Raw genomic sequence first — 18,366 nt, 5'->3', positions numbered from 1 at the left:
GTACTTACTGTTAGCTGTCATTATATGACTGCTGTTTTCATTTCATTGTTTTCATTGAATGAATGTGTATAAATGTTGATATTACTTTACCACTAAGCAGTAGACCCAGGTAATGTCTTTGAGCATTGAGTCTTGTCTGTTTTTTGTTGTGGCTGAACTCAAGTGAAGAGATTTCTGGAGTTCAAGATGAAAAGCTTACTTGCTTTCCTCTTCCCTTAGGTTGTTTTCTGCATGGACCGTGCCCTAGAATTTGCCCCTGCCTGTCATCGCTTCAAAATCCTCAAAGCAGAATGTTTAGCAATGCTGGGTCGATACCCAGAAGCACAGTTTGTGGCCAGGTATGCAATCTGGCCCATCTGTCACTGAGATGCAGATAGGACTGCAGATGCCGGCTAGCTAGCTGCTCTCTACTTGGGAGCTGTGGGTGTGTCAGCTAAGGTTTGTTCAGACCTTCCTGGAGCTTACAGCCAAAGGTCAGACCCGATTAGTTCCGAGACCTGCAAGGTACTAAGGATGTAGTGGTATAGCGGGTGTTTGAGCAGTTTGAGACAGAATTTGTTTTAAACTTTATTTTCATGCATATCTAGGATAGACAGATGTATTTTTGGGAGTTGGTTCTTTCCTTCCACCCTTTGGAAGGTTTGGGGGATTGAATTTAGGTGGTCAGGCTTGGCGACTAATGCTCTCAGCCAGTGAGAAGTCTCACTGGCCTGGGTTGGTTTGTTTGGATGCAGTCCTTTCTCCTTCAGGAAACTCCTTTAGTTATCCATATAGTAACTATTGCCAGGGATGGTGGCACGTGCCTTTAATCCCAGCACTTGGAAAGCAGAGGCAGGTGGATCTCTGTGAGTTCAAGGCCAGCCTGGTCTTCAGAGCGAGTTCCAGGACAGGCTCCAAAGCTACTGAGAGAAACCCTGTGTCGAAAAGCAACAACAACAACAAAAATAAGTAAACATATAATAACTGTTTTATCCTTTGCAGGTAGGTCACAGGTCTCTGTTAAACCTGCTCAGCTCTACCCTCTGCCATTATAGTGCAGAGGTGGCCACAGATAATAGCTGAGTTGGTGTAAATCACATTTTATTTACATGATTCAGTGGCAGGGTTAGGTATAGCTCAGTGGTAGAGTGCTTGTGTAGCTTCAATCCCAGTGGTAGGGAGGCAGTGGCAGAAGTTCTGGCATGTTGTGTGGCTCTTTGATAAGAACTTGTGCTTGGTTTGCACTAAGCCTTTAGTTCAATACCTGTTATCACCAAAATATGACAGGAAGAGAATAAAACAGTAAAAGAAAGGACTTAGCCCTGTGGGCAGTAGTTTTCCCACCCCTCTTCTAGTCCAATAAAAGATTGTGAGACACAGCTGGGCGGCAGTGGCTCACGCCATTACTCTCAGCACTCTGGAGGCAGAGGCAGACAGGTAGACCTCTGTGAGTTTGAGGCCAGCCTGGTCTACAAAGGACAGCCAGGACTGTTAAGCAGAGAAACCCTGTCTTGAAAAAGAAGTCACAAGAAAAGATGATGAGACACAAGAAGTGTGTGGGAATGTCAGGGGAAAGAGGTTAGGCTCAACAGCAAAGTGCTTGGGTATCATGGACGAGGTCCTGGGTTTACTCCCTGGTACTACTGGAGGTGGAGAGAATGAAGAAAGAAAAAATTCTTGAGGATAACAGTAGGTAGTTTATTTTGACACGGTTTGGGAGTAGTTCTTGGGTATCCATTTACCTTTGGGTTCTTTGAATGTTAGAGCAATGATCGAGGAACAGTCAGACCATAGATGGTAGAAATGGTCAGTATGTTCCAAACCACAGCTGAATATGTCCTTTTTATTGCAGTGACATTTTACGAATGGATTCCACCAATGCTGATGCTCTGTATGTCCGGGGTCTTTGCCTTTATTATGAAGATTGTATTGAGAAGGCAGTTCAGTTTTTTGTGCAGGCTCTCAGGATGGCTCCTGACCACGAGAAGGCTTGTGTTGCTTGTAGAGTAAGTTCTCGTCATGGTGATGGAAGGAAGAATCAGAGTGGGCACAAAACTTCCTCTCATGTCTTAAATTATGAATGAGACTAGGGCTGTTGCTCAGTGGTAGGGTGTCAGTGTAGCAAGCCTTAGGCCCTGGGTTCCATCCCCGGAAGCTAAGTGGGAAAAGAGGAGAATAAAGATGCTGGCTAGAGTGGGAGAATTGAGACTCAAAAGGAATGTGACAGCTCCACTTGTCAGTTTGTTGGGAGCATCCCTGAGTAGTCTAGATTGGGGGAGGGAGAGGAACAGGGAGATGTCCTACCAGACTGTTGGGATTGAAGAATTTGAGAATACTGTCCTCACTGTTCAATGAACTGAAGCTTTCTGGATTGAACTGACTATGCCTTACTTTTTTCTAGAATGCCAAAGCCCTTAAAGCCAAGAAAGAAGATGGGAATAAAGCATTTAAGGAAGGAAATTACAAGCTAGCATATGAACTGTACACAGAAGCCTTGGGGATAGACCCAAACAACATAAAAACAAATGCTAAACTCTACTGTAATCGGGGTACGGTTAATTCCAAGGTAAGCATTTGGTCTGTGATGTCAGAGCTCTTCTTCGGAGATCTGCTCAGCAAGAGTAAGCCAGATAAAAGAGGGAGGGCTGCCCTGTTTTGTAAAGGAACTACTTCTGAGATGCTAATTTGCCTCTTTTGAGAACTTGAGGGGCAGCTTGGCAGGGTGTCTCCTGCTGATCCTCTGTTGTCTCTTTCCTCTTGTGAGAGTAGCTAGTGGGTCTGTGCCTTTTTGAGCAAGGATTGCATTGTTCATTCTTTGGGACTGAGACAGAGGAAACTGACAGTGTTAGCCAGACTTTTTACAATTCCCAAATAACTGGTGGTCACCATGTACAGCTGAGAATAACCATAGTCGTCCTGTGACCCTGTGCATCATAAGAAGATGAGACTTCTGCTCCTGTAGAATTCTAGTGGTTAAACTGCAAGTCATTCTGGCCCCTGTAGTTGACCTGCTCCCACCCTCTGTCTGCTGTTTGGTAACTGTGACTTTTATCACAGTTTCAAAAGAAACCAGTTTGAAATTTGGTGTCCTTAGTCCTCTAGTGACCAAGAACATAGTAAGACAGGGATCTAGCTATGTTCAGTTTCTGGACTCCCTCCGTCAGTGAAGATGTAAAGTGTGATTGCTCTCTCTCTCCTGAAGCTTAGAAAACTAGATGATGCCATAGACGACTGTACAAATGCGGTGAAGCTAGATGACACCTACATAAAAGCCTACTTGAGAAGAGCTCAGTGGTGAGTGCCTCTGGAGGGTGGAGGATGGGGTCGCCACTGGTCAACTAGGGGAATTGCGTTGTGGTTGACGAAACAGACCCAGGGATGTTGTGAGGTCATTTGGTCCTTCCCCCTGCCTCTAGGTGGGATTGTTCCAGCCCTAGACTATCTTTATAGACCTCCAGCCGAGGAGATTGCACACGCTCCCTCAGTCTCCCATGCCTGTGTCTAACGCCCCTCACGGTCAGTAAGTTTTCTCTGATGCCTGACCCAAATTCCTTTTGTTAACATGTGATCCATTTCCTTTGGAGATTTTATTTTGTGTTGTTCACTTCCGCTCTAACTTGGCACAGTGCTTGGCACGTCAGTGCTCATCCAGTAAGTGTTTTATTGAATGGATGGACGGTGCTTGAAAAGGAAAGAAGTGTTCAGAGACAGTTGAGCTGTACCTGCCTGTTTGTTGTGGGTAGAGAAGGTACCGGTGAAAGCCATTTCACTTGGCTCAGTCATTGGTGCAGCTATGTAAGCAAAACCTTTTGATAGACCTGGGACCGATTGTCCCTGCCAAGTGTTCCAAGCATCATGGGCTCTGTGACAAGGATCATGTCTACCCATATTGGCCCAGATGCTAGGTGCTCTTCATTTTACTCTGGAATCCATCCCCTCAGAGAATTTTACTCAGACAAAACAGTACCAACAGAGCAGAATCTCTCAATAGTATTTCTTCTAGCCTAGGTGTGGTGGCATGTGCCTATAATATAATTAACTCTAGCACTTGTGAGGTTGTGGCAGGAGAGTCACCATTATACAAGGCCAATTTGGGCTACATGGTTAATTCCAAACCAGGCTGAGCTTCAGAGTAAGACTTTGTCTCGAAAAAAGTAGAACAGGGATGGAGAGATGCCAGCCAATGGGGACCTGAGATCAGATCTCCAGAACCCACATGAATTCAGATGTCTGTAATTCCATCACTCCTACAATGAGATGGAGGAGATATAGGAGAATCCCCAGCAGCTCACAGGCCATCTAGCCTGGCGTATTATAGAGTGGTAAACAAGGGACCCTGCCTCAAAGTGGAAGATGAGGCTAACACTTAGTTGTCCTCTCAACTCCATATGTGTTCCTCAGTGAGTGCGAGCCTGCATTCACAGAAACACGCACATACCACAGCTCTGGGTTTAACACCTGGCAGAACGGACCAAAAGAAGTCAATTCATTTTCTATTACTCTCTAATCGAGAACTTCCTGATTGTTGGTTTTGTGGTGGTGGTGGTTTTTGTTTTTGTATTTTAATATTGGCTAGGCTGGCCTCAAACTTACGTGTATAACAAGGATGACTTTAAACTTCTGATCCTCCTGTCCCCACCTCTCCTAAGTACTGGGATTGTAGGCCTGCATCAGTGCATTTTATGTAGTTTTATGCATGCTAGGAAAACACTATGCAAGTTGAGTTACACCCCCTAGCCTTACAGTTTTTTCCCCCATTTCAGCTTGGGCGATTTAATTGGTACTGGTTTTAAAAAATCATAAAGGAAAATGGAAGTCCTTAGGTGTCATTCCTCCATTACCCAGTTCATTCCTTTTATAAACTATAAAGTTCAAACTACTACTAATGTGTGAGCCCAAAACTCCCTCATCAGCATCACAGAACCTCATATTCTCACCACGGAGACAGGAGAACTGTAAGACTTGTATTGTTGATCCTGGAAAACTAACTCTTATTCATTCCATCTTCTCACTTTATTGTCAGATAGAAATGAAAGCTTGGGCTGGAGGTATAGCTTAGTTGTATAGAACCTGCCTAGCATGTGTAAAGCCCTGGGTTTAATATCTACCTGCTCCTTGCCCCACAAAAGAGAATGAAATTGGTAGGGTTGCCTACCATGCACAGAACCCTGGATTCAGTCCCTGGCGCTGTATAAATTATGCTTGATGCCATGTGCCTGTATCCCAACACTCAAGAGGTTGAGGCAGGAGGATCAAAGTTAGAGGCTGGGCTAGAGATGGCCCTTTGGGTAAAGGAGTCTACCATCAAGCTGGACAGCCTGAACTCTATCCACTGAGAACTGACTCCCAAGAGATACCAACTCTGACCTACACATACCATCTGTATTCAAGAGTGCACACAGTAAATGTATTTTGTTTGTTGAGACAAGGTTTCTCTGTGTAGCCATAGCTGTACTGGAACTTGTTGTATAGATCAGGCTGGTCTTACACTCACACAGAGATCCACCTGCCTCTGCCTCTTTGGTGCTGGGATCAAAGCTGTGCACCACCACTGCCCTGCCAGTAAATGTATTTTTTGGGAGGGTGGTTGGTTTTTTTGAGACCAGGTTTCTCTATGTAACAACTTTGGCCGTCCTGAAATTCACTCTGTAGACTTGGCCTCAAACTCAGAGATCCACCTGCCTCTGCCTCTTGAGTGCGGGGATTAAAGGCATGTGCCGTCACTACCACCTCCCCCCACCCAGCCAGTAAATATTCTTTTTTTCTGAGACAGGGTTTCTCTGTGTAACAGCCTGGCTATCCTGGAACTTGCTCTGTAGACCAGGCTGGCCTTGAACTCACAGAGTTCCACTTGCCTCTGCCCAGCCAGTAAATGGTTTTTTTTTTTTTTTTAAATTAAAAACTCACAAGTTCAAGGCCAGCCTGGACTACATGAGACTGTGTCTCAAAATAAATAAAATTTAAAACAGCAACAACCACAAAAAACCTTTAACCCAACTAAAGACTTTAAGCAACACAAAATGCTATATAAGTTATTTTCCTTGCAATTTTCTCTAGCAGCAAAATAGTAGAGCCCTGTAGTATCTACTCCCCTGATGCTCTGCATTATGGGAACAGGATACATGAAGAGAAGTGCATTCTTAATCTGCTAGGAGATAGTAGAGTAGAAGATGATTTTGTTTGCTTACAGTCAGCAAAAATCAGTAATTGCTTTATCTGACAAGTTCTTGTTTTGTGTTATGGATAGACCTGCCCTTGAGGTTTTGTCTCTGAAACTCCACCCCAGTTTGGGGGGGGGGGGTCAGTGGACACTCTGGCATAATTGGCTGAGAATGTAGTAACAGTCAGTCCCCTGCAGCAGGTGGATTGCTAAAGCATGCCAGCAGTTAACTCTGGACTTCCTAGAGGCCTGGCCACTGAGTTGGGCTCAACTCGGCCTTAAAGTTGGGCAAGGTGATAAATGTTTGCCACCTCCCTTGCCACAAGCTAGAGTGAGTGATTCCTCTTTCCCTTATTTTTCTGCCCCTTCTTCAATATTAAGAGACCTGGAAGGCTATTTTTGACTTTTAAAAAGTGCAAAATAATACAGATCCTGATGGGCAACTCACACCAGTAATCCCATATTGCAGAGGCTAAGATTGGAGGATAGCCAGTTCAGGGCCAGCTTGAACTACAATGTAAGTTCCAGTCCAGCCCAGGCTACAGAATGAGAAAGATTATGCACAGATGGAGATCATGTCATGTATCAGATGTGTTGTTTTGTTTCTTGAGACAGGGTTTCTCTTTGTAGTTCTGGCTGTTCTGTAATTCATTCTGTTGACCAGGCTGGCCTCAAAGTTCTGCCTGCCTCTGCCTCCTGAGTGCTGGGATTAAAGGTGTGCACCACCACTACCCAGCAATGTATGTTAAATTATTTTACTTCAGATTATCTGACACTTTGTTCTGTGAATTGTTTTTCTATGTTCCTAGTACCCTCTGCCTTTAGGACATTGTAGTTTTCTTTTTTTTAAAGTCATAGATGAGTGTGTTTCCAGAAATTCAGAGATGCCTTAGATGCCAAACCTCTTTTGGCCAGCCACATTGGTATCAGTGTCCCTGCCCTGGCCTCCAAAGCTGATGTGTGTAAAGATGGGCTGGCATGATGGAAGCATCAGCTGACTCTTAGGTGTGGAGCAGGCAGCTACACTGTGTGAGCTCTCCCCATTCCTAGCAGATGTTGTATCTGTTAGATGGAGAGGACAAACCTAGTGACATCAGGTCATAAGAACTTAGTGGGCTGGAGAGATGGTTCAGTGGTTAAGAGCACTAGCTGCTGTTCCAGAGGTCCCTAGTTCAATTCCCAGCTCACAACTAATTCCAAGATCGGACACCTTCACGCAGACACACATAAGTCTAAGTACCACTTAGTTCTGTGGAAAGCAGTACATTCAAAGCCCTGACTCTGCCTTTTCCCTTCAGTCCTCCCATTTTGGCCCAAGGATCCCTCTTGCTTTTGTGCTTCTGAAATCAAATCAAGGCTGTGTTGAGAGTCCCTTCTGTCTGACCTCTACCATTGACTGATCTTAGTGGAAGCGATCAGCAGCAGCTTCCACCCTGACCTTGATCCTCCTAGTGGCTCAACTAACCCCACCGGTACCCTGGGATGGAGCTGACCCTGCATGTTTGTGGCACTGAAGATTTGAAAGCTCTTTCACAGCAGTTTTCCTCAGGTTTCAGTCCAGGGTAGTCAAGTAGGTGCCTTCACATGACCTTTCCTGAGGCGGCAATGCTGTGTCACCGAGAGCTTTCTTCCCTAGCCACCGCCTGCTTTAGCAGAGGATTGCTGGTTGGGTGCAAATGCCATAAGGCTTCTTTGCCTTGAGGAACTGAAAATTTATTTTTTTTTTTTAGATAAGTGATTCTACTGTTTGAAACATCCTACCGAAAGCGTGTATCTCTTTCGTGAGTGATGCCTTCTCCTTAGAAGGCCCCACGGTCCATTGCTCTTTGTCTCTGAGTGCTGTATTACCCTGTACTTCCTTCTCAGTTACATGGACACAGAGCAGTATGAAGAAGCTGTGCGGGACTATGAAAAAGTATATCAGACGGAGAAAACAAAAGGTATGAAAACACAGGGCCATCAGACTCGGAGCAGCTGCGGTTGTCTGGTGTATGTAAAGGTGGGCGTATTGGGTGTAGCACTTCGGAGTGGATCTGGAGCTTGTTTGATCACTAGCCTAAAAGCAATCAGCAGTTCCTGGGTGGGGGCTTGGGCACCTGTATTCTGATTCTAGCTCCTCCCTGCCATTTTCACTTCCTCTGTCTTCAGAAGAAAGCACCAAAAAAGCCCCTTTTATGGTTACCAAGGCTTCTGCCCCCTGGGCAGCTGGGCTGGGGCCCAGCAAGGGAAACCATTGTGTCTGTGTGTCGATGCCACCTGTGTCCCTCCAGAACACAAACAGCTCCTCAAGAACGCACAGCTGGAGCTGAAGAAGAGCAAGAGGAAAGATTACTACAAGATCCTGGGGGTGGACAAGAATGCCTCTGAGGAGGAGATCAAGAAAGCTTACCGGAAACGGGCCCTGATGCACCATCCAGGTGAGCTCCGCAGAGGGGTGCAGCAGGAAGAACCCACAGGGCGGATGCAGTGGGCACCCGGGAGACACTCTTGAGTGAGAAGAAGGGGTGCTGAGCTCCCTGTCCTACAGATTGTGGCAAGTGCCACATTCCAAACTTGGACACAAACAGACTTTGTTTTTCTGTGACCCTGGTTTCACCGAATCCTCTAGATCGGCACAGTGGGGCCAGTGCCGAGGTACAGAAGGAGGAGGAGAAGAAGTTCAAGGAAGTGGGAGAGGCCTTTACCATCCTCTCCGACCCCAAGAAAAAGACTCGTTATGACAGTGGACAGGACCTGGATGAGGAGGGCATGAATATGGGCGGTGAGTTGGTTTGGGCACCTGGAATGAAGATGGTCCCTGGGAGACATTTTTTCCCCCCTAAAGCACCAGAAAGGGCCCTGTTGCTTTTACCAAGGCTTCTGCCCTTTGGGCAGCTGACCTGGGACCCTCCAGAGGGGAAGTCTGTAAGTGGTCAGCCAATGATGTGAGACAATAGGCTATCAAAAAAAAAAAAGAAAGAAAAGAAAAAAATGACCTAGGGCAGGAAACTTTGGAACTGCTGTGCTCTGGAAGAAAAGAGCACATGCTAGTCTCAGGAGTTGGGAATCTCCAGATCTGCTGCATTGATTTTGGAGTCACTCAGGTGATAAGAGTTGAGCCTTCTCAGTAATAGCCCCAGCATTACCGGAAAGCAGCATAGTGCAAATGACATCGCTAAGTAAGGAGACAGTAGGCAGAGCAGGTTGAGCAGAGGCTTTCCTTCTGGACTGCACCTGCCTTGCGCCCTAGGGCAGAAAGCATGTCAGCAGCAGGCTCTGCCTGGGGTGGGGCGGGGCGGGGAGAGGTTTGCTAACATTTAGTCTGAAATGATGGAAAGGGAAGTGATACTCAGAATTCTTCTGTGTCTGGTTCCTCAGACCCTTCTGATTTTCCCATTTTGTCCCTTCCAGATTTTGATGCAAACAACATCTTCAAGGCATTCTTCGGTGGCCCTGGGGGATTCAGCTTTGAAGGTAGGTGTGCCTGCTGTTCTTGAGAGCTCCCAGGTCATGAGCCAGCCCTGGCCCCTTGTTCAACAGGACATGCATGGACTCTAGTGTGGCTGAGGCAGCTCTTGGGCTTATCTTGCCTGGAACCATTCTCAGTGCACTTGGCCGGGGCAGAGAAGCATCATCAAACCCCTTAGTAATGAGCCTTCTCCACAAGAGTAAAGGTTTTCCAAACCTAGACACAAAACGCACTCCAGCCTAGTGGTAGGGTGTGCCTTGCTTGCATGCTAACCTTTGCACTCATGGCTTGGACGATTTGGTACCCTTGGAGTCTCTGTGTTTGGATTAAGCTGTCCTTGAAGACTTCTATAACAACCATGGCTTTCCTAAGAAAACCCACAGAGTAACTAACAAGACTTTCTTTTCCCTTTCAGCATCTGGCCCAGGGAATTTCTTCTTTCAGTTTGGCTAATGAAGGGCAACTACTCAGAACCCAGAAAATGCAGACTTGCTCAGTTTAACCATGAGTGTGGATGGTTCACCTCCTCCATCATGTCCCCGTGTACTTAGAGCAGTTTCGTTTTCTCAGTTGGGTGCCCTGTGTCTGTATGAGTGGGGTGAAGGAAAGGGAGCCAGCGCTGAGGACTGGGGAGGGGAGGGAAGCCAGGGGTAGACAGGGAGGCAGCTTGTGAATTTTTGTTGTATTGTTTAACTTTATTAAAAAAGAAAATAATAAAGTGTTTTGATCAATTTTTTGGGGCCCTTAGCTGTGGTGACTGCTCTGTACCTGACATTCATGGAAGACCATAGGTGCTCGATATCCGTGTGTGTGTGTGTGTGTGTGTGTGTGTGTGTGTGTGTGTGTGTGTGTGTGTGTGTGCGTGCGCGCTTTGCTTTTGTTTTATTCTGTTTTAGATGCTCTCACAACATAGGCTCGGGCTGTCCTGGAGCTCAGGGTAGTCCTCCTGCCTCAGCCCCTTGCAGTACAGGAATTACAATATGAGCCACCACACTGTCATGCTCCTATACTTCTTACTGTCACTATAGGCTTTTGTGACATGGACATGAAAACAAGATTCTGCTCCTGACTTCCAGGGTCTTTTAAATTGTGCCAGGCAGTTCCAGAGCTCAAGCCTGTTTGCTGGCTGTGAAGGCCTGTGCTGTTAGAAACTGCACTCTCTGCAAATGCCTGACTGGTTTCCTGCTTAGCGCGAGGCAAAGTGGAGAAGGAACCTGTACCCTTGTCATACTACTCAGTCAATTTACTGTTCTGGGCAGACGTGAGGCGTGGGAGCTAGGCTGCAGGTGCTAAGGAGTGGCAGAAGGGGGCCCCGTGGGCCTGGTGGGGCTGTTGTAGGTCTTCTCTTGTGTTTGAAGAACACTAACTTAAGGTGGCCTTCCCCAGAGGAAACTCTGGGACTTGCTCAAAGGACTTTGATTGGGCCAAGGACACCTGCATGTGGTAGCCTTGGCTGTCAGATAAAGGCTTTGTGCTCCAGTTCCTGGCTCCCAGCCAACCCCACCTTGTGCATGAGTCTGAAGCCAGCCTCGCCTTTCTGCTTCATGAAAGCCAACACTGTTCCACTGCCTGGCCTCATCACAGCTGTGCCCAGCCAGCAGAAGGGAGACAGGACCGATGGCCCCAAGCTGTGGGACAAAGCTAGTCTTAATGTACCCAGCCCCGGCCACAGGGAAGACTGAGCTGGACATAGAAGGCCAATAGTGACTGCACACAGTTGGGATTAACATGATTTATTTCGGTATCAGTCTTAGAAGTTGCTGAGGTGGGCAAAACCAGGAAAGGAACATAAATCTCAGATACTTGGGTGACAACCCAATTAGCAAGGTCCTGTTACTGAGCAAAGGCAGAGTGAGATATTCCAGGAACACATGACCTCGTTCACCTTCCCCAGAGCAGGAGATGGGGCACACTCTTGCCAGCTCAGGGTCCCCTCCATTGGCTCTTGGTACCCATCACCCTCCTTTAGAGGAGGCTGGAGGCACCATGGAGGTAGGATGGGCTTGGTAGGAAGAAAGCTGCAGCTTCTCAGGCTATGTCTCTCTGACCTAGGACTCTATGCACACAGCAGGGACGTGTTGCTGTGAAGGGTGGGACCCAGTGGCAAGCCAGAGATGGCTTCTGGTGGTCCCACTCCCCTAGTGGTCACACTCTAAACCTAGGCATGGTGTGAAGGAGGTGACGGGCTTAGAAATGACACACCAATAAATAGCCCAAGCCTTCCTAGGCACTATAGTGATTAAAAATAAGACTGGCACCCAGGGCTCCGACCCCTTGAGCTGCCACTGTTTCCTGTGGCAGTAGTACTGTCCTTAGCATGATGTGTGCAGCTCTGAGGTGTGCCCAGCTCTGGATGGGCATCAGGCAGGGGCCAAAGGAGGGCTAACCAGCTCCTGGATGTGAGGCAGATGTGGCTCCAGGCCTTCTATTATCACCACTGGTCCAGGTTCCTGAATGGTATCTTCCTCTACCCACTCTCCTGTGTTGAGAGCTCGAGTGTTAAGGGGAAGAGGGTGGGCAGGAAGGGACTGCCAGTTACTTTATAGACTCTTAAAAAGTTACAGATAGGTTAGCTTCGAGTAAAAAAAAAAAAAATTCTTAAAAATCAAGTTGAAGGCATGTTGCCCTGTCCACCCCCTCTCCCTCCCTTCTAGAGAGCGGAAGGGGTAAAGTGGTGAGAGCCCTCAGATGATGGTGCAAATTTGCATGGCGCCCCCCTTCCGGCCACCATGTATAGGAACAGGTTTGCCCTTCCCGTAGTACCCTGTGAAGATGGCCTTGACCTCTATCTTCTTAGCCAAAGTCAGCATCCAACGCCCTTTGCCCAAGGAATAGAGCTTGCCCCGGGAGATCTCGCCCACCTCCTCACCTCGGCTGCCCCCCTTCTCCTGTTGCAAAATCTCTAAGAGGTCAAGGCCTGTCTGCACAGGTTGCACATCGGCTGCACAGCCCAGGGTGATGTGAGCTCGGCTCCCTGGGGGCAGGCTCTCAGAGGAAGATGGCTTGTCCACGTCACTCGGCCACAATAGCAGCTGCTGCTCATTCAACACCACCTGGGCCCCAGCTGTCTTGGGTGTCGCAAAGAGGGCCGAGATGGACAGTTTGAAGGCCTTGCTGTAAGATCTCTTCACCACCTAGGGAGAGAGGAGGGCCCAAGTTAGAGAGAGGGACAGCTGGCAAGGGTAGACCATCCCCAGAGAAGAAAGTGTGGCTGTGCAGGGGTTATTTTTAAAAGGCAGATCAAATAGACACAAGCCATTCAAGCTAATGTTGGGCAAAGGCTCTCAGGCACCAGACACAAGCCCCGCCTACTAGGGCCAGGGCTCTGAGTGTGCTGCTAGCTAGCCTCTCTGCCTTGGTTATTCACTTGTGAGAGAGGGGAAACACTAGAGCCTACTCTGAGGAAATGAGATTAAGAGCCTGGATCAGCTACTACTGTTACTTCACAACTCAGCCAATGCACTGGGATTTACATGTGCTTATGCCTCTGGCCATACCTGATAGTGTGTGAGAGGTGCAGGGTTGGTACTGCTAACTGGACAGCAGAAAGTAGCAAGGGTCTGTATTCAGCCCTTCCACTGGACTAGGCTTTGAGAACACAGGTGAAGGGAGCTACAAACACCTGCCTCTTAGAGAGCTGCCACTTCAGTGGGGTTGGCCAGTGAGGAGCAGTAAATAGCTGCTGGGAAGGCAATGGTAAAGCACGTTAGGATGGCTGCATCTGGCTGTGTGCAGTGTGCTCAGGGTTCAGGAATGGGTGTGTCCCTACCCTGAGCCACTCCTTCCCTCTGGAGCAAGGCCACGCCTCTGAAGTAGACTAGAGCCCAGTGTAGCAGGCTCTCTGGATGGAACACAGGACTCTTAGCATTTGGGACTCTGGGACTTAACATGGGTTCAAGAGGCCAGAGTAGGACCCTGCTGCTGCCTGGCATTCTCCATGAATGTACTTGAGGGAAAAGGCCCTTGAGCAGGTTCTGGGGACAGATGGCTAGTAAGTCCCTAAGAGGGAAACAAGAGCAGAGACTAAGCCAAAGACAAACCACACTTCCCAGCCACTGTGTGATGTCTCCATGCCACAGCTCCAGAAGATACTTTAACCCAGGGGGTGTCCCTGGGGAGAACTCACATCCTGCTGAGCATACTCTTCTGCCCCAGTGGCCTTCCCGTAGTCACAGAACTTGGTTGTACAGTGCAGCACACCTGGGGGTCTCTTCCCAAAGTAGCTGACCAGCTCAAGCTTCTCCTTGGGTTCATCCCCGGAAATAACTGCAGAACAGAAAGAAGATCCAGTCATGGTGGTGAGCTGGGTCTACCAACACCTAACAGAAATTGCAAGCCCAGAGGGGCAGAGGCCCTCACTAAGATGTGCTCAGGCAGCCCACTGAGCTTTGCTCATTTGCTAGCTGGAGGTGCAGCTAGCTCAGTTGGTAGAGTGCTGACCTCCTAGCATGCACAATGCCCTGAGTTGAGTCCCTAACATTGGGAAAGTAGATGCAAGAGGACCAGCAGTTCTGGGGGGGGGGTGTCCAAGGTCTTGGGCTCAATGCTGGGTGGGCAACAATTTAAACTCTAACCATGCTGGCTTTACAATGTATACATCTCTACACCTCTGAGTTGTGAGGCATATGAAATCGGGCTAGGCAATTCTAGCCAAAGGCCAGCATCATACCTGGAATGGGAAAGCAGGGTGGGAAGGTGGGACATGGGAAAATGAAACACATCCTGTCACTTACTAGCCATGTGGGACACATGGTTGACTCTTGTCAGACCATTGCAACAGTTGCTATCCCCCAAATTCCTCGGGGCCTGGGATTACAGCAACCATTTCACCCAGGGGTCACCAATTACCCTCCAATGCCTTTCAGGCATGCTTGGGAGAGTTGAGCATACCAAGGGAGGGCCTGGAACAGGAAGGGTCCTGGGTATACTGGGACAAGGTGGCTGAGGACTAGAATGTCAAAACTGATCTTCCGGACTCCAAGCTTTGTGGCTATATTCAGTCTCCAGCTTTTCCCTACTTGTTCCCTAAGGCTAACCCTTCCAGGGGTCTTCTATTCTGAGCATGCCTTGTTATCACCTCTGATGCCTCCTGCCACACCCTGAGCAGAAAAGCATTCTGGTGTTTGTGGTCAAAGCCAGCAGCAATCAGCAAGCATGCCCAAGCCAGCATCACCAGCTCTGGCCAGAAGCCCTGGCTCTTGAGGTTGCCCCTCACTCTGTACAGGAAGTAGGCTGGCTCCCAGCCAGCATCTTCCTTGCAGAGTGAACCTTAGGAGCCCAGAAACAAGTGTTCTGAGAACTCACAAGGCACAAAGGACTTGTTTGCCTCTAAGCAATCTAACAACAAAACCAGGTCATTTCAAATTTGCAGAGCAGCTAAAATTGAGAGACTAAAAACAAGTTCAAGGAGATCAGGCTTGGTAAAGGGAAGGCAGGGGCAAGAGGATTACTGCAAGTCAGAGGCCAGCCTGATGAATATAATGAGTTCCAGGCCACCCATGGAAATCTACATAGTGAGACTATCTCAAAAAACAAAGCCTTAAAGGCATGGAAGGGCTAGGGGAAGACAGCCTGAGGGACACTGTGGGGGATTAGGACCCTCCCTACCCCCAAACTACCCATTCACTGGATCCAACAGCCTTTGTTAGGAGAGAACCCTGCTGGATCTTACCCAGGTATGGGTAGCAACTCACATCCTTTCTGGGCATGTCTCTTGTGAGGAGAGAATGTTTGGAATGCATGAAGCTGAGTTCTCTAGCACTGGGAATGGCGCCATCGGGAGCCAAAGGCCTGCGAACCAGCCCCAGGGAAGTCACAACAGGCTTGATCTTACTACTCTTGGTAGCTGAAGCATCTCATATTTTGCTTGGAAACATGTTTTCTGCTGCTAAAAGCCAGGGTCTCCCTCGGAGGTTATGGCGTGTGGTGTCATTTCCTATACTGAGAGTTATTTAGTTTTCCCTCCTCCAAGACTGGGGTGGTGGTCTACATCCATGCTGGGAGAATGGTGCTGGGGAGAGGGTGCAGCAAGAAAGTTGCTGTGGACAGGCCTTCTCCATAGTGTCACCACCAAAGCCTTGCTTCTGGCTATTCCTGAGAGCCACCACCTGTACCCTCCACCCGCACCCACCTCTACCCCATCCTTGGAGCAGCACCCAATGCCTGGCAAGGCGGGCTCTCTGACACAGGCAGGCGGACAGGACTGAGCGAGCGGCCCTGCTCCCTCCCCACAACCACCTACAGTGTCGGAGCTCCTTCTTGAAAGCCTTGTGATTCCCCAGCTCCTCCAGGAAGACCTGGCCAGCTTTGCGGAGGGTCTCAGAACTCTTTTTGGTCAGGAACCAGCCAAAGTAGAGTGGCAGGAAGTCCTTCTCCAACCCGGGCTTCAGCTTCTTCAGGTCGTCGACCGACAGCTGCCACTGGTTCTTCTCCTTGAGCTGGGCACAGTCTAGCCGCCATGCTGTCTTGGGCTCCACCAGCACCACCTGGTACTGGTACTGGTCGGCCATCTCAAAGAGCTGATCCAGTCGCTCCCGCTCATGGTTGGTGTCATCAAGCACAAGAACCCTGATGTCCCGGCGGCAGTAGGTGGCCAGGTCCTCGTCCAGCCGCTTGTACTCCTCGGAGAAGTCTGCTCGATAACCAGGGTTGATCTTGTAAGCATCGGCAGATACCATCTTGGTCCCATTGTGGTACTTATCCACAATGAGCCGAGCCAGGGTGGACTTGCCGCTGCCTGGCAGGCCACGCAGGATGAACAGTGTCTTGCACTCATGCAGTGTGGCCACGGTGTCCTCATCCTGGAGGAAGGGGAACTGCAGCTCTGGCTTGTCCTTGGCTCCTGAGGATGACATTTTTCGGAAGAAGATCTTGGGCAGGAACGTGTGGCTCTTTCGAGAAAAGCTTGTGTTCTGTGTAAGGAGGGAAGAGAGGATGTTGGCCCGCAGGGACCAAACCCTAGTCTTTGGCCTAGTTCTCCCAGCAAGGGACCAGTTGCCAGCTGAGGAATCACCAGGCCTAATTTAAAGCACCTTTGGGTGGTGGGCGCTTTCTCCAGCAGGGAGTGGTGGCTTCCTTTCCCTCCCAGTTGGTCCTTCAGTGTCTTCAGCAGCAGGGCTGTGGTGAGTAGGGGGATCCTCAGTGACACTACCTAACCTCTTATTCCCTTGGCTCCGAGGATCGCTCTCTGCTGTCCCTAGGAGAAAACACCTTGGTGGCAGTACATGCAAGGGAAGCAAATGCCTGTTACTCCCCGTAGGCCCTAACTTATATATTCTCCACACTTCTTAAGGATGTCCTATTTGGAGGCCTGAGGCTCTATGTATGGGCAAAGCCACAGCTGCCCTGGCTCTCAGAGTGTGCAGAGGAGGGTGAGGGCAGAGGAGGGTGACCCAAAGACCGCCTCCCTACACCCAACAATGGCATCAACAGATAATACTCTCTTGTCTGGATGTGGGGGGACAATGGTGCCACAGAGGGCTGGTAGGGGGCAGGGCAGGGCATTGGACAAAGGGCCTCATTCACAGCCACCTCCTCCTCTGCCCTCTCAGCGCCCCCCTCCCTGGTCTGTAGGACTAGGGGGCACAGGGCACCTGTATTCAGGAATTTCTGCCCCCTACTTTGCTGTGTTAGTAGTACCTCTCTTGCAAAAGCAACAAGTAATGGCAGTTTCAACTGTCTCCTACACTGGCCACCCGGGGGGCCCAGACCCACTTGCCAGCTGGTGTCGCCAGGGAGCATCGACTTCATTTTCCGGGCTTACAGGATTTCCTCCTTCAGAGGCTTTGAGACACTTCTCCCCCAAGCTTCCCCGCTCCCCCTGCCTTTGAGCTGCCTCGGAGGGTCCAGGGGTTGGACTTCAACTCCGAAACCTGGGGCCCTCATTTGCAAGCCACTTCTGCCTAGGCATCCCCCAAGACTCTCTCCCGCCCCGACCCCCACGCGTGCGCTGCGCTCACCATGATGAGTGGGCGCACCGCCGTCACCGCCTTTGCAGGCACTATGTCTCCGGGGCCGCCCGCCTGCGCAAGGGGACACGGGCGTCTTAGGGTGTCAGGACCCCACGCAGGGCGCCTTTCATAGCTCGAAGGCGGGGAGCGCGGAAGGGGCGGGGTCAGCCGAGGCCTCCGCGCACGCGCTACAGGGGAATCGAAACCAGGGTACTGGGAAGCAGCGGTCTGAGCCTTGGCTGAGCGCAAAGGCACAGCTGGACTCTCTATGCCACAAGAGTCAGCCACCTCCTTGTCACTTAACTCCCCCCCCCCCGAGATGGGGACTCACTGTGTAGCCCTGGAACCCTCTCTGTAGACCAGGCTGGCCTGGTACTCACAGAGATATCTGCCTGTCCGTGCCCCTGGAAGTGCCGGGATTAAAGATGTGGGCCACTTCTAGAAGAGAAAGATTTAACTCTTAAAACAGGAAGCAGTTGCCTTTCCTGCGTCCCCAGGCAGGTTAGGAGGAAATTAATGAGATATAGGCATGCGTGTGGCAAAGTCAGATCCCTTAAAATTGTGTAACAGGCCTCTAGACCTTAACACAACCGAAGCCATGGTGAGTACCAGGCAGCTAGGCAGCACCACCTGCCAAAACAAAAACAACGATCTAATGCATCAAAGTCCGTAATTATGGAAAAGTCCTTAAATGTACTAGCCTTGCTTTTTGGCATTTGTAGTTATGCTTCTGGCTGAGGTGTGAGTGTGTGTGTGTGTGTGTGTTGTTGTTGTTTTTCTTGTGCTTAGAAGCCCACCCTGAGAGAGGCTGAGTTGGCCCACTAATGTGG

At 49.4% G+C, this 18,366-nt stretch overlaps 2 protein-coding genes across 4 annotated transcripts in view; one reads left to right on the top strand and one right to left on the bottom strand.

Moving 5' to 3' along the window:
* The window catches only part of Dnajc7 (DnaJ heat shock protein family (Hsp40) member C7), a 37,676-nt gene extending 27,349 nt beyond the window's left edge, over positions 1-10,327 (top strand). For both annotated transcript variants that reach the window (XM_051176664.1, XM_051176666.1), the window contains 9 exons: positions 220-338; positions 1,832-1,985; positions 2,381-2,545; positions 3,182-3,273; positions 8,006-8,079; positions 8,410-8,556; positions 8,748-8,900; positions 9,530-9,592; positions 10,003-10,327. In XM_051176664.1, coding sequence (XP_051032621.1) covers positions 220-338; positions 1,832-1,985; positions 2,381-2,545; positions 3,182-3,273; positions 8,006-8,079; positions 8,410-8,556; positions 8,748-8,900; positions 9,530-9,592; positions 10,003-10,040 — 1,005 coding nt within the window. In that variant the 3' untranslated portion in view covers positions 10,041-10,327. The remainder of the gene's footprint in view (positions 1-219; positions 339-1,831; positions 1,986-2,380; positions 2,546-3,181; positions 3,274-8,005; positions 8,080-8,409; positions 8,557-8,747; positions 8,901-9,529; positions 9,593-10,002) is intronic.
* A 977-nt stretch (positions 10,328-11,304) lies between these two features.
* Positions 11,305-17,709, bottom strand: Cnp (2',3'-cyclic nucleotide 3' phosphodiesterase). 2 transcript variants are annotated; one of them, XM_051176769.1, is made up of 4 exons: positions 17,546-17,709; positions 15,829-16,498; positions 13,714-13,853; positions 11,305-12,721 (listed from the first exon to the last, which is right to left on the bottom strand). In XM_051176769.1, the coding sequence occupies exons 1-4, from the start codon at positions 17,546-17,548 to the stop codon at positions 12,272-12,274; spliced, it is 1,263 nt and encodes a 420-aa protein (XP_051032726.1). In that variant the 5' UTR covers positions 17,549-17,709; the 3' UTR covers positions 11,305-12,271. The 2 variants fall into 2 exon arrangements, with proteins under 2 accessions (XP_051032726.1, XP_051032734.1); XM_051176777.1 differs by having other exon boundaries at positions 15,829-16,782; positions 17,546-17,695.
* Between the last annotated feature and the right edge of the window lie 657 nt (positions 17,710-18,366).

Source organism: Phodopus roborovskii, unplaced genomic scaffold (genome assembly GCF_943737965.1).
Source record: "Phodopus roborovskii unplaced genomic scaffold, PHOROB, whole genome shotgun sequence".
NCBI lineage: Eukaryota > Metazoa > Chordata > Mammalia > Rodentia > Cricetidae > Phodopus > Phodopus roborovskii.
Note: the sequence above shows the minus strand (reverse complement) of the source record. Positions and strands in the feature narration are given on the sequence as shown.

What these genes read in the sequence shown, in the direction of transcription:
- Cnp (XM_051176769.1), bottom strand. An exon ending in CAAGAAGGAGCTCCGACACT is followed by an intron (nt 13,854 to 15,828) that starts GTAGGTGGTTGT and finishes TCTGTTCTGCAG; the next exon opens with TTATTTCCGGGGATGAACCC. An exon ending in AAGAGTATGCTCAGCAGGAT is followed by an intron (nt 12,722 to 13,713) that starts GTGAGTTCTCCC and finishes CTCTCTCCCTAG; the next exon opens with GTGGTGAAGAGATCTTACAG.